The sequence below is a fragment of the Podarcis melisellensis genome (assembly GCF_964234715.1).
Source record: "Podarcis melisellensis genome assembly, chromosome: 18".
Classification (NCBI taxonomy): Eukaryota; Metazoa; Chordata; class Lepidosauria; order Squamata; family Lacertidae; genus Podarcis; species Podarcis melisellensis.
The window spans coordinates 5399963-5414301 of NC_138536.1; the positions used below are offsets into that span (position 1 = coordinate 5399963).

General features: G+C 43.6%; 2 protein-coding genes and 1 long non-coding RNA gene across 5 annotated transcripts in view; 1 reads left to right on the forward strand and 2 right to left on the reverse strand.

Moving 5' to 3' along the window:
- LOC309361037 overlaps window positions 1-14339 on the reverse strand; it is a 46582-nt gene that overhangs the window by 13347 nt on the left and 18896 nt on the right. The gene's annotated exons all lie outside the window — the stretch shown is intronic.
- The window catches only part of CERS4 (ceramide synthase 4), a 108159-nt gene that overhangs the window by 10770 nt on the left and 83050 nt on the right, over window positions 1-14339 (reverse strand). For all 3 annotated transcript variants that reach the window (XM_081895748.1, XM_081895747.1, XM_081895746.1), the window contains exons 5-6: window positions 8594-8651; window positions 314-364 (exon numbers count right to left, since the gene is read on the reverse strand). In XM_081895748.1, the coding sequence (XP_081751874.1) occupies window positions 314-364; window positions 8594-8651 (109 nt within the window). The remainder of the gene's footprint in view (window positions 1-313; window positions 365-8593; window positions 8652-14339) is intronic.
- On the forward strand, window positions 3374-7644 carry LOC309361060 (uncharacterized protein; the record flags this gene model as incomplete). The annotated part of the gene is made up of 3 exons (XM_081896013.1): window positions 3374-3480; window positions 4149-6119; window positions 7547-7644. Exons 2-3 carry the CDS (start codon window positions 4232-4234, stop codon window positions 7642-7644), a joined length of 1986 nt encoding a protein of 661 aa, XP_081752139.1. The 5' UTR covers window positions 3374-3480; window positions 4149-4231.

Here is a 14339-nt window from a genome sequence, read left to right on the forward strand (position 1 = left end):
GGGGATTCGAACCGCCGACCTTCTGATCGGCCAGTCCTAGGCTCTGTGGTTTAACCCACAGCGCCACCCGCGTCCATGATTATCATTTAGGCGCTGACAAATTGGACTGTTTGCTTTACTAAAACCCAAAGTGAGTAGCTGTTGTGGGGATAAAACCACAAGAGTGAAGTGTCCGATAGACAACTTTAGCCCAGGCGCTCTTGCGACAATCTTGTAGCAGATTCTTAGTGCAGAAAGTATTCATCTGATGTGTAGAGATCTTTTCCATCCCGATTAATTCGAGAAGGTTATCGGAAGCTTCTCGGCAGCTTACCTGCTGTGGATACCTGACCCAACACTCGCGGTGGTCCCAGAACCAGGGTTTCTGCAAGGAGACAAAAATCTGTAAGAATAATTGCACATTTCTCTATTGTCCCATATGCCCCATAGAAAAAGGGGTGGCAACATACAACCTTAGGGCCAGATGTTGGGATACTGGGTGTGGGGAGCAAGGGGTGTGAGGAGCTCTGAGAGTTGTCATTTAACAACATCTCCTTCCGCTTAAGGCATTTTCTGTGGCAGATGAAGTTGATGGACTATATGGAACTGGCGGAAATGACTGGCAGAATCCGAGACCAGGGAGAAGAATCGGTGGAAGAAGACTGGAAAAAGTTTAAATACTATTTGCAGAAATACTGTAAAATCAATGAATGTTAGAAAAATGTTGGAATGAAGTTATATGGCTTTAGTAGAAATGTTATAAGGAACTAAGTACAAATAGATTATTAATGTATTAAAGGGAAAAAATAAGGTTAGAACATGTTAAGATAAATTACAGGACAGAAAACAGAGGAAGATGGAAAGGAATTGCTGAAACAGTTAATTGAAGTGGAACACAAAAAGGGAGGTGTGAGGAGGTCGCTGAAAGAAGTGAATGAAAGATAAGATATTGAAATTATTGGATGTGTTTTAAATTGTTTTTGTTTTGTTTTGTTAATTCAATGTTTTAGAGTTAGTGTTATGTAGTGTCTTTGTTTTTGAGTTAGTTTTAGAGTTAGTGTTATGTAGTGTCTTTGTTTTTGTATTGTTTTGTTTAATTCCTTTGCTTTCTTTTGTAGTCTCTAAACTGTATATATATATATATATATATATATATGCAGGTTTTGGTGTCCTCGGGTGTCTTCCCGTGTAAAAGTTGGGGTGTCTAGGCGACGTTTCGACGAGGTCTCACTCGTCATCTTCAGGCTGGTGCTTTCGGCTTCTTGTTACTGGAACAGAGCAGGATCTCAGTGTTTGAGTTCCTGTAAATACTGTTGAGGGGGTGTGGTGTATAGCCTCCAATGTTCTGGGCAGAGAGGAAGTTCCCAGGCTAGTGTGCCTTTTCTTCTTTTGTTCCTTAATTACTTGAGGGATATCTTGAGTGATTTCTTGAGTGATATCCTGAGTACCACTTAGGTGGGTCATTAGGTGTGGATTAGTTGCTAAAGTCTTTGTGTCTTGACCTCTTGAACTTTGTGAAGAGTTTTTCTGAGAAGATGGCTGTACTGCACTTAGTTGTGCTCTGGCTTGGCTTCGTGTATAGGGGCGAGCTGTGGTTTTGTGGCCTGTGTCAGCCAGATCTGTGTAGGGATTGCAGGGGGGTGCAGCATCCGGAGGTGCCACCATGGTTTGGCTACTGGATGGTGTCTGTAATTTATCTGTGGAGAGGGTCTGGGTTTGGGTCTGGTGTGGTTGATTGGTGATGGCGTTCTGTGTGCCTCTGGATCTGGTGTCAGTTTTTGTGGGGAGGGCTAATTTCCAGATGTCTGGCAAGCGGGATGTGTCGTCACGCTTGTTCATGTTGTGAGGGTGTTTCTCTATCTCGATGGCTTCCATGATTATTCTCTTGTGGTGATGTTCCATGTTAAAGAGCAATTTGGAATCTGCAAAATTAATTTCGTGTCCTGTTTCTTTCATGTGTTGGAAAAGAGAGGAAGTTTTTTCTTCTTTTTTGACGGCATTCTTGTGTTCTGCGATACGTGCATTTATTCGTCTGTTTGTTTGTCCAATGTACGTGGCTGGGCAGACTTTGCAGGGTATTTCATAGACCCCTTGGTTTTCCAACTGGATTTTATCCTTGGGGTTTCTGAGGATATTGGCTATTTTTTGGTTGGTGCAAAAGGCTGTTTTGATATTGTGTTTATGGAGGATTTTGCTAATTTTATCTGTAGTGCCCTTGATATAAGGAAGGAGGGCCATGCCATTGTTTTCTTCTGTGTCTTGGTTTTTGGGGGGTGTTTCTTTTTGGATTAGCTTCGTAACCCTGTTTTGCTGGTATCCATTGGCAATTAGCACATTTGAGAGATTCTGTAACTCAGTTGTCAAGTGGTCTTTGTCAGCCAGGCGTTTGGTTCTGGAGATGAGAGTCTTGGCTACGGAGTTTATTTGTGCAGGGTGGTGGTGTGATTGTGCATGTAAGTAGCGGTTGGTGTGTGTTTTTTTCCGGTAGATAGTGTGTCCTAGGGAGCCATCAGGTTTTTTGTAGATTAGGACGTCAAGGAAGGGAAGTTGGTTGTTGGCTTCTATTTCCATAGTGAATTGTATTTTGGGGTGTAGGCTGTTGAGATGTGTGAGGAAGCTATCCAGTTTTTCCTTCCCGTGTGGCCAAATTACAAAGGTGTCGTCAACATATCTGAGCCAAAGTTTGGGTTTGTGTTCTGACTTGTCTAAAGCATTGGTTTCAAAGTGTTCCATGTACAGGTTTGCGATGACCGGTGAGAGGGGTGATCCCATAGGTGCTCCTTCTATCTGTTTGTATCTTTGTCCATTGTGGATGAAGTACGTGTTGGTTAGGCAGTGGTTGGTCAGGTCCAAGATGTATTCGGGGGGATTGTATTTGTTTTGAATGGCTGTCAAGGCTTCATTAATGGGCACTTGTGTGAAGAGAGATACAACATCGAAGCTCACAAGTAGGTCATTAGGATGTAGGTTTTGCTTCTTTATTGTTTCTATGAACTGGAAGGAGTTTGGAACGTGTGAAGAGATGGATTCTGCATAGGGCTGAAGTTGCTTGGCGAGAAATTTAGCGAGATTTTGTAGAGGTGAGCCTATGGAGCTGACTATTGGTCTGAGTGGTGTTCCTTCTTTGTGTATCTTGGGGAGGCCGTAGAGTTTGGGGCATCTGGATGATTTTTCTCTGGGGATGATTCTTAGCTGGATTTCTTCACTGATAGGAGAGGCTTTTATTTTGGATTTGGTGGTTTTTTCCAGATAGGTGGTGGGATCTGTTTTTATAGGTTGGTAGGTAGGATCTTGGAGTAGATTTGATAGTTTTGCTTGGTAGTCCGATGTGTTCATCACCACAGTGGCATTACCTTTGTCTGCTGGGAGAATGATTATGTTGTTGTCTTTCCTCAGGTTGGTGAGTGCTCTCTGTTCTTCTTTGTGTAAATTGCTTCTGGGTGGTTTGCTGGAGCAGAGGATGTTGGTGACTTCAAGTCTGATTTTATTGGCTTCATCTGGGTTGATTCTGGTTAGGCTAGCTTCGACTCCGCATATGATGTTTTCCGTGGGGATGCGTCTCGGGGCGACTGCAAAGTTGAAACCTTTGGAGAGTACTTTGGTTTCAGTTGTGGTGAGGATCCTGTCTGATATGTTATGTACTGTTTGTTTCATGGGTTGTTGTGGAGGGTGGCTGGGCTTCTGGCGTTTCTCTAGTTTGTGGAGTTTGTTGGTGTGTGTGTCTGTCTTATGTGAGGTCTCCGTTTCAGCTCTCCAGACGGCTAGTTGTTTGCATTTGTCCCAGAGTGCAGGGTGGATTTTGTTACAGAGTTTGAGGTGAAGAGTGAGCAGATCTTTGTTGGTTTGGTTTAGTAGGTATCTTTTCTTGTGTAGTTCGTTTCTGATTAGGGATAGTTCAGTTCGTTTCAGGATCCTTTCGGTAGCTGGGGTTTTAGAATGGAATTTAAGTTGGAAGCATGTGGGAATTAAGTTGTTGTCTCGGCAGTTGCGTAGGAACAAGAGATCACATAAGATGGTGGCTCTTCGGACTTCTAGTTTCTCGTAGGTTCTTGTCAGCTGGAAGGTTTCCTCCCCGTAGAGGTGAGATATTTGCTTTCGTAGATTTTCACGGGTACAGGTCACCAACATCCTCTGCTCCAGCAAACCACCCAGAAGCAATTTACACAAAGAAGAACAGAAAGCACTCACCAACCTGAGGAAAGACAACAACATAATCATTCTCCCAGCAGACAAAGGTAATGCCACTGTGGTGATGAACACATCGGACTACCAAGCAAAACTATCAAATCTACTCCAAGATCCTACCTACCAACCTATAAAAACAGATCCCACCACCTATCTGGAAAAAACCACCAAATCCAAAATAAAAGCCTCTCCTATCAGTGAAGAAATCCAGCTAAGAATCATCCCCAGAGAAAAATCATCCAGATGCCCCAAACTCTACGGCCTCCCCAAGATACACAAAGAAGGAACACCACTCAGACCAATAGTCAGCTCCATAGGCTCACCTCTACAAAATCTCGCTAAATTTCTCGCCAAGCAACTTCAGCCCTATGCAGAATCCATCTCTTCACACGTTCCAAACTCCTTCCAGTTCATAGAAACAATAAAGAAGCAAAACCTACATCCTAATGACCTACTTGTGAGCTTCGATGTTGTATCTCTCTTCACACAAGTGCCCATTAATGAAGCCTTGACAGCCATTCAAAACAAATACAATCCCCCCGAATACATCTTGGACCTGACCAACCACTGCCTAACCAACACGTACTTCATCCACAATGGACAAAGATACAAACAGATAGAAGGAGCACCTATGGGATCACCCCTCTCACCGGTCATCGCAAACCTGTACATGGAACACTTTGAAACCAATGCTTTAGACAAGTCAGAACACAAACCCAAACTTTGGCTCAGATATGTTGACGACACCTTTGTAATTTGGCCACACGGGAAGGAAAAACTGGATAGCTTCCTCACACATCTCAACAGCCTACACCCCAAAATACAATTCACTATGGAAATAGAAGCCAACAACCAACTTCCCTTCCTTGACGTCCTAATCTACAAAAAACCTGATGGCTCCCTAGGACACACTATCTACCGGAAAAAAACACACACCAACCGCTACTTACATGCACAATCACACCACCACCCTGCACAAATAAACTCCGTAGCCAAGACTCTCATCTCCAGAACCAAACGCCTGGCTGACAAAGACCACTTGACAACTGAGTTACAGAATCTCTCAAATGTGCTAATTGCCAATGGATACCAGCAAAACAGGGTTACGAAGCTAATCCAAAAAGAAACACCCCCCAAAAACCAAGACACAGAAGAAAACAATGGCATGGCCCTCCTTCCTTATATCAAGGGCACTACAGATAAAATTAGCAAAATCCTCCATAAACACAATATCAAAACAGCCTTTTGCACCAACCAAAAAATAGCCAATATCCTCAGAAACCCCAAGGATAAAATCCAGTTGGAAAACCAAGGGGTCTATGAAATACCCTGCAAAGTCTGCCCAGCCACGTACATTGGACAAACAAACAGACGAATAAATGCACGTATCGCAGAACACAAGAATGCCGTCAAAAAAGAAGAAAAAACTTCCTCTCTTTTCCAACACATGAAAGAAACAGGACACGAAATTAATTTTGCAGATTCCAAATTGCTCTTTAACATGGAACATCACCACAAGAGAATAATCATGGAAGCCATCGAGATAGAGAAACACCCTCACAACATGAACAAGCGTGACGACACATCCCGCTTGCCAGACATCTGGAAATTAGCCCTCCCCACAAAAACTGACACCAGATCCAGAGGCACACAGAACGCCATCACCAATCAACCACACCAGACCCAAACCCAGACCCTCTCCACAGATAAATTACAGACACCATCCAGTAGCCAAACCATGGTGGCACCTCCGGATGCTGCACCCCCCTGCAATCCCTACACAGATCTGGCTGACACAGGCCACAAAACCACAGCTCGCCCCTATACACGAAGCCAAGCCAGAGCACAACTAAGTGCAGTACAGCCATCTTCTCAGAAAAACTCTTCACAAAGTTCAAGAGGTCAAGACACAAAGACTTTAGCAACTAATCCACACCTAATGACCCACCTAAGTGGTACTCAGGATATCACTCAAGAAATCACTCAAGATATCCCTCAAGTAATTAAGGAACAAAAGAAGAAAAGGCACACTAGCCTGGGAACTTCCTCTCTGCCCAGAACATTGGAGGCTATACACCACACCCCCTCAACAGTATTTATAGGAACTCAAACACTGAGATCCTGCTCTGTTCCAGTAACAAGAAGCCGAAAGCACCAGCCTGAAGATGACGAGTGAGACCTCGTCGAAACGTCGCCTAGACACCCCAACTTTTACACGGGAAGACACCCAAGGACACCAAAACCTGCATTCCTGTACCCGTGAAAATCTACGAAAGCATATATATATATATATATATATATATATATATAGGCATTTTCCGGACGCAGCCTGCCCCTGTGACTGTAAATTGCTTTAGAGTGGTTCCTTGATGTGGGAACGTTCAGGGTGGCAGGAGAAGGATATATTGTTTATTACTATCCGTCCTAACTTGTGCTAGCAAGTTCCTTTACTTAGCAGAGTTTACATTCCCCTTTTTACATGCTCAGCGGATGGCTGGTTGCAGGCTCGTGTGAGCCTCTCGCTATTATACAATTCAGTCTGTCCCAGATTGAATTGTACGTTCCTGGTAAATTACCTTGAACCCCTCTTAACAGAACAAAGACGCCACAATCTTATTCAAAGTCAATAAAAGAAGTTGACTCACATCAGTTCACAGTTGGATTCCCGAAGTCTGACTTAGTAACAAATACGTAAATGTGGATCTACCCCATATGGGGTAGATTTATTTTTCAAAAAACAACACATTCCATTTATAGTTTTCAATTTTACAACAAATAGGTAAAGGGACCCCTGACCATTAGGTCCAGTCGTGGCTGACTCTGGGGTTGCGGCGCTCATCTCACTTTACTGGCCGAGGGAGCCGGCGTACAGCTTCCGGGTCATGTGGCCAGCAGGACTAAGCTGCTTCCGGCGAACCAGAGCAGCGCACAGAAACACCGTTTACTTTCCCGCTGGAGTGGTACCTATTTATCTACTTGCACTGGCATGCTTTCGAACTGCTAGGTTGGCAGGAGCAGGGACCGAGCAACGGGAGCTCACCCCGTCGCGGGGATTCGAACCGCAACCTTCTGATCGGCAAGTCCTAGGCTCTGTGGTTTAACCCACAGCACCACCCCACCCCTTTACAGCAAATACATCATTATTAATAAAACTTTGTTATCCGCGACTTCCCTTCCCCTGCCTTCCGCGGTTCGTTAAAATTTCCCCTATTCAACTGCATATCCGAAATATCCCTTTAGCCTTTGATTTCTGCCTTCTGTCTTATTTCATTTTATTAATCTTTCTGTGCTCTGATTATTCTAATAATCTGCTGGCGTTTTAAGATGTTTACAAAATTTCCTTCACGTATTCCGCAAATTTTCCTCGGTTCTTTCTTAAAAGCCGCCCATTCACAGCGCCTCTGTGTAGTCTGCGGGTCACCGCAGTCCGACTGCAGTTTTGTCATCGGGCCTCAGCCTCCCTTCTGGATAAGGAGCTGAGAAGCTGAAAAGGTTCCCTTCAGATGTGAAGGAAATAAGTAGCTATCTAATCTTTCAAACAGGAGGTTGATTTGCAACAAAATCTTACTACAGGTGGAGGTACATGTTCCCCGATAAATCAGGGCATTACATCTATGTCCCAGATACCTCGATATCTGTCTACCTTATCGGTTGCGTCGCATAGATTCGCATTTGTTAGAGCCAGATTTAATGTGTTCCCCTCAAATGTGCTGAGCAATAGATTTTCTAACGGTAAAACCTCTGTTTTATGCGCATGTGACAACAAATCAATAGAATCCCTTTATCATATCTTGTTTAATTGTCCTTTATATATTGTTCCCCGATCAAGGATCCTGAGTTCAATCATTTTGGAAACTGTTGCTAAACCACCTGAATTACATCTAGCCTATCTACTCCAGGACATTGACTCTTATAGAACATTACAGGTTGCCAGATTCCTGAATTCAGTTCTTTCATATAAAAGACTTCATGGAATGCTGCATGACTATTAAAAATCTAGTAAACTCTATGCACCATCTTTATATTCAAGGCCACAATACGGTACATCTAGAGATTGCATGTAATGTGAAAGAGATTATGCGTTGAAATATTTTAGTTGATATTTTAGAATGCAAAATGCTATTTTATTTATTGATTGGTTTTACCTTGTGGGCTTATAGCCGAATAAAGTATTATCTATATCTATCTATCTATCTATCTATCTATCTATCTATCTATCTATCTATCATCTTTCAAAGACATCTGGAGGCAGCCCTGTTTAGAGAAGTTTTTAATATTTAGTGCTGTTTTGTTTTTAACACTTGACTGGGAGCCGCCCAGAGTGGCTGGGGAAACTCAGCCAGATAGGCGGGGTATAAATAATAAATTATTATTATTATTATTATTATTATTATTATTATTATTATTAAGTGTTGTTGTTGCAACTCACGTCGTGAAGGACTGCCATACCGGTGCAAAAGGACGTGTAGTAAAACGTGCACCTCCAGCTGGAAGAGAATAAGAAAAATCAGGGCAGATCTGTGAATTTATGACTTTGGAGAAGGACTAAGTCAGACGAACACCAAACAAGAGTCCAATGGATACAACTTGTTTGTTTGCTTTAATAAATAATAAATTTTATTAGCATTTTCCACACAACAAAGACACGGAAAATATAAAAAAAATAACAATACACAAAACACAAAAACCAGCAAAACAAATCCATTATCTTACAAGTTAATAATATAAACACTAAAAAGAAAAACCAAAATTGACTTCCACCAATCCCACAGCACCTCCTTTACCTCTCATTGTGTCTTCCTGATTTCCTTATCATCTCTATCCTAACATCTAGATATAAACCCCTCTTTCTTCTCCTTTCGCTTCACAAGGTTATTCCAGACTCGGCCAGATTTCTGTCCTCGAACCTTGGCTTTTAAGGTATTCATTTAGGCACTCCCATTCCTTTTTCACTTCACTTTTTGGTTTTCGTCTTCTTATATCTGTCAATTTGGCTAATTCTAAATATTCTGAAAGCTTACATAACCATTCTCCCCTAGTGCAGTGTTTTTCAACCTTTTTTGGGCAAAGGCACACTTGTTTCATGAAAAAAATCACGAGGCACACCACCATTAGAAAATGTTCAATATTTTTTTCTTTAATGGCAAACAAAAACGTTGCGGACTGTTCTCTGCTCAGCGGGGATCGATCCGCTGATCCCCGCTGAGCCGGCGGATGACAGCTCCGCCCCCGCACTGTGTGCAGAGAGGGAGATGTCAGAGCCCCGCTGCTCTCTATGGGGAATCAGATGAGAGTGGATCGCCTGTCCGCTCTCATCCGATCCCATCCAATCTGATCCCCACCCAGGACGGATGGAAAATAGGGTGGACACAGTCTGGTGCCCGCCTAGTGGGCGAAAAGTTGACATTTTTTTTTTTTTAAAAAAATCTTTCAAATTTTTCAATTTTTCCCACGGCACACCAGTCAACATCTCACGGCACACTAGTGTGCCGCAGAACAGTGGTTGAAAAACACTGCCCTAGTGGGTAACTGATTCCCTTCACTGGATACCGTGATAGGAATTTTATGGTCTTAGATATATGGTAATGTTCGTAAGTGTACCAACCCAGCACGTACATAGATCAGCACAGGAAGACCAACCTGGAACCATTTTGATTCCTAAACTGATCAAATGTTTTCTCTGCAAGGTCAAAGTGGGAAACCTCCCCATTGTCTTTTCCTTCACAAATCCTGTCTTAAGGGTATGTCTGTGTTTGAACAGGGTGTGAGCCTGTGACCTGGCCCAGGAACTAAGTCTTTATCACTACAAAAGACTGGCCAGGCTCCCCAGGCAATCCAATCAAGTAACCTGCCAGACAGGAGATAAACAACGACAGGAGAAAAACAATATTCAAATTTCTGTTTTAGACTGCCTTTTCTGTGATGTAGGTGTGATGTATCTGAGGGGTGGTCTTAGGTTACACCCCTTCTGTGATGTATGCATGATGTTTCTGGGGGTGGTCTTGATCTACAAGGTGGCAATTTCAAAAGTCTTTATAAGGCCTTGCACGCCATTTTTCTGGGTCCCTCCTCTCTCCTGCGGGTGAGGGGAGCACCCTGTTGCAACAGATCAATAAAGATCAAACTTACTAGCTGCTTTGCTTCTCAGTATTCTCTGGTTGGCCTCTGTTATTCTTTCCTACCAATAGGGAACCTATGTAAGGACTCTATATGGGCTCTTGGATACCCCATAAGGGAAAAGGGCAATTTTTGTTTACAACAATACAACTTGAGTTCTCCCAATATTCCGCAAAGCGGTTTTGTCTAACAGGGCACATTTTTTATAAGCTAACTTCGCTAATCTGTGGGTTTTTGTTGTCGTTGTTGTTATGCACACTTCTTCCTAGTAGAATTACTTTTGTGCAGGTTACTTGCCTGGAGATCTGCGCTGCAAAAATTCTGGGAAGCGTGAATTTTGGTAAGACGGCAGGGTTTCAAGCCCATATATTGTGCATATTAAAAAAGGTTTGGCTTAGAATGTGCATTGAATTGAGTTTCACCCACATTCCTAATTCAGATACACGTTTTGTCTCATTCAGTGCCGGATTTACGTACCGTATTTTTTGCTCTATAAGACTTCCTAAAAAGTAAGGGGAAATGTGTGTGCATCTTATGGAGTGAATGCAGGCTGCGCAGCTATCCCAGAAGCCAGAACAGCAAGAGGGATTGCTGCTTTCACTGTGCAGCGATCCCTCTTGCTGTTCTGGCTTCTGAGATTCAGAATATTTTTTTTCTTGTTTTCTTCCTCCAAAAACTAGGTGCGTCTTGTGGTCCGGTGCGTCTTATAGAGCGAAAAATACGGTATAAGCTAAACAAGCTATAGCTTAGGGCCCCACTCTCTTGGGGGCCCCCAAAAAAAAATTAAAGGAAAAAACCAGCCTGGATGTAGATTTCCAAAATATAAGATAAAAAACAAATAAAACCTACATACAGCAACAATGGCAAATGGCTTGAGATACCGATTAGGTCCATCAATTACCATATAGCATATAATCGACACAAAAAACAGCGGCAATTTGTTGTTGACAAAGGACAGCTGGCCCCATTACCTTCAGTAGCTCAGGGCCTCATCAAACATAAATCCCGCCCTGGTCTAATTGTACAGATTTCTAAGTGCGTATCATGCTTAGAGACGTTTTTAATGTTTGATGTTTCATGGTGTTTTTAATATTCTGTTGGGAGCCGCCCAGAGTGGCTGGGGAAACCCATTCAATTGGGCGGGGTATAAATAATAATAATAATAATTATTATTATTATTATTATTATTATTATTATTATTATTATTATTATTATTATTATTTTATTATTATTATTATTATTATTATTATTATTATTATATTATTATTATTATGCTAGATGAGGGCGGTTCAACTTTTTATACCGAGTGGGTTGCAAGAGGTGCTTTGACACAGAACCCAGAGACCGTACACTGAATTAAATGCCCATATCTCACATTAAAGTGTTGGCAATATATTTATTATTATTTAATAGGCACAATTATTGTGCACACTGCGGCAGCCTTTGGCTATTGACTGAGACTGAATAGGCACAATTAATATATTTAAATGTAATCAAATATGTACAATTAAACACACAATTAATAGATTGAATGAATTTAATTATTAAACAAATTTGATACGCCATCAGTTGCATGTGCTTTCGTCGACAGCAGATGACACAAAAAGATGTTTAAGGCTTTAGGATGTTGCTAGATAATTCAGTTGCTTCTGCATTTTGGTGCTCTATTCAGATGAAGAAATATGAAGGATAATAAAGTTCTGCTTTTGTGTACTATGCTCAAACCTCTATTGGCATACGGACAAGATTGCAGCAGAGCTGAGTGCAATAAAACCGCTCCGCAAAATTTGCATCTAATACTTTTGTTAACGTTGCATAATGTTCGCAAACCCTCGTGTTGCAAAAACCTGGCTGCTGTCTCCATCAAATCTCCATCCTGAGTAAGAACCAGGAAGGATAACTTTTATCTGAGCTCCCTGTAACAGCCAACTGATTTAGCGAATTTAGATTGAACCACCGGGGACTAAGCAAAACAACACACAGGGCTGAGTCTAGATTACCGTATTTTTCGTCCCATAGGACGCTCCGTCCCATAGGACGCACCTAGTTTTTTGGGGGGGAAATAAAGGGAATTTCCCCCCTTTATTTCCCCCCCAAAACCAGGTCAGAGAAACCGAACCAGGTCGAGGAACAGCGGGATGGCAGCGCTGTGCCTCCCTGCTGTCCGCCGAGCTTGTGGGGCTGGCCGATGCCTGCCCGGTGCGTGGGGCGCTCTACTTCAGGGCGCCCTGCGCGCCGGGTGGCAGGCTGCTATCCGCAGTGTGGGGAGCCCTGCGGGGAACTCCTGCAGGGCTCCCCATGCTGCGGATGTCTGTCCGGCGAGCGGGGCGCTCTGCTTCAGGGCGCTTTGCGTGCCAGGTGGCAGGCTGCTATCCGCAGCCTAGACAGCCCTGGGGGAACTCCTCAGGGCTCCCAAGCCTTGCGGATAGCTTCTTGAAGCCTGGAGAGCGAGAGGGGTCGGTGCGCACTGACCCCTCTTGCTCTCCATGCTTCAGCGAAAGCCTGCATTCACCCCATAGGACGCACCCAGATTTCCCCTTCATTTTTGGAGGGGAAAAAGTGCATCCTATAGGGCGAAAAATACGGTATATGATAAAGGTAAAGTCCCTTTGACAGTTAAGTCCAGTCGTGTATGACTCTGGGGTTGCGGCGCTCATCTCACTTTACTGGCCGAGGGAGCCGGCGTTTGTCCACATACAGTTTTTCCAGGTCATGTGGCCAGCATAACGGGAGCTCACCCTCTCATTGCGGGGATTCAAACCACCGACCTTCTGATCGGGAAGTCCTAGGCTCTGTGGTTTAACCCACAGCGCCACCCGCGTCCCACATACCCATCTTCAAATGATCTCAAGAGCTGTGAAGTGGAGCAATTTGTTTTCTCCTGCTCCGGAGGGCAGGACTCGAACCCATGGCTTCCAGTTGCAAGAGGGGAGATTCTGACTCAACATCAGGAAGAGCTTTCTGGCAGCAAGAACAGTTTGACAGTGGGAACGTTCTCCCTTGGGAGGTGGTGGACTCTCCTTCCTCAGAGGTTTTTAAGCAGAGGTTGGATGTCCATCTGTCATGGACTCTTGAGCTGTGATCGGGGGAATTCCAGGGGGTTGGACTAGATGGCCCTTGGGGTCCCTTCCACTCTACAGTTGTATGATTCGAAAAGTGAATACTGATCATATTCACCGGGCTGATATCTGTCCTACACCTGAGATGAGTAAGGGAAAAATTTGGGGCTTATGCTCCTGTTTCCATTTCTGTTTAAGTCCTCTGGCACTAACATCCTGATCAGCTCTAAAAATGTCTTAAAAGGTAAAGGTAAAGGGACCCCTGACCATTAGGTCCAGTCGTGGCCGACTCTGGGGTTGCGGTGCTCATCTCGCTTTACTGGCCAAGGGAGCTGGCGTACAGTTTCTGGGTCATGTGGCCAGCAGGACTAAGCGCTTTTGACGAAACCAGAGAAGCGCACGGAAACGCCGTTTACCTTCCCGCCGGAGCGGTACCTGTTTATCTACTTGTACTTTGACGTGCTTTCAAACTGCTAGGTGGGCAGGAGCAGGGACTGAGCAATGGGAGCTCACCTCATTGCGGGGATTCGAACCGCCAACCTTCCGATCGGCAAGCCCTAGGCTCTGTAGTTTAACCCACAGCACCACCATTTTAATATTTTGTTGGAAGCCGCCCAGAGTAGCTGGGAAAACACAGCCAGATGGGCGGGGTATAAATAATAAATTATTATAATATTATTCTTCTTAACCCCATCGCGGGGATTCGAACTGCCTACCTTCTGATCAGCAAGCCCAAGAGGCTCAGTGGTTTAGACCACAGCACCACCCACATCCCTGTTATCATGTCTATGGGAAATCAAAACTCCAAAAGTAAAATTATCCGCTTTAGAAGTAAACCCACATTAAAGGGAGGGGAGTGGAATTTTTCCTAATCTTGCATTTGGCCGTCCACTTGAAAGCGATTGCTTAAGCGACAAATGTTTATGCCACTTAAGGAAAGGGTATTGGTAATAGACTGTTCTAGGTCAGTGTTAGCAATTTTACTTTTGGTAAGGATGA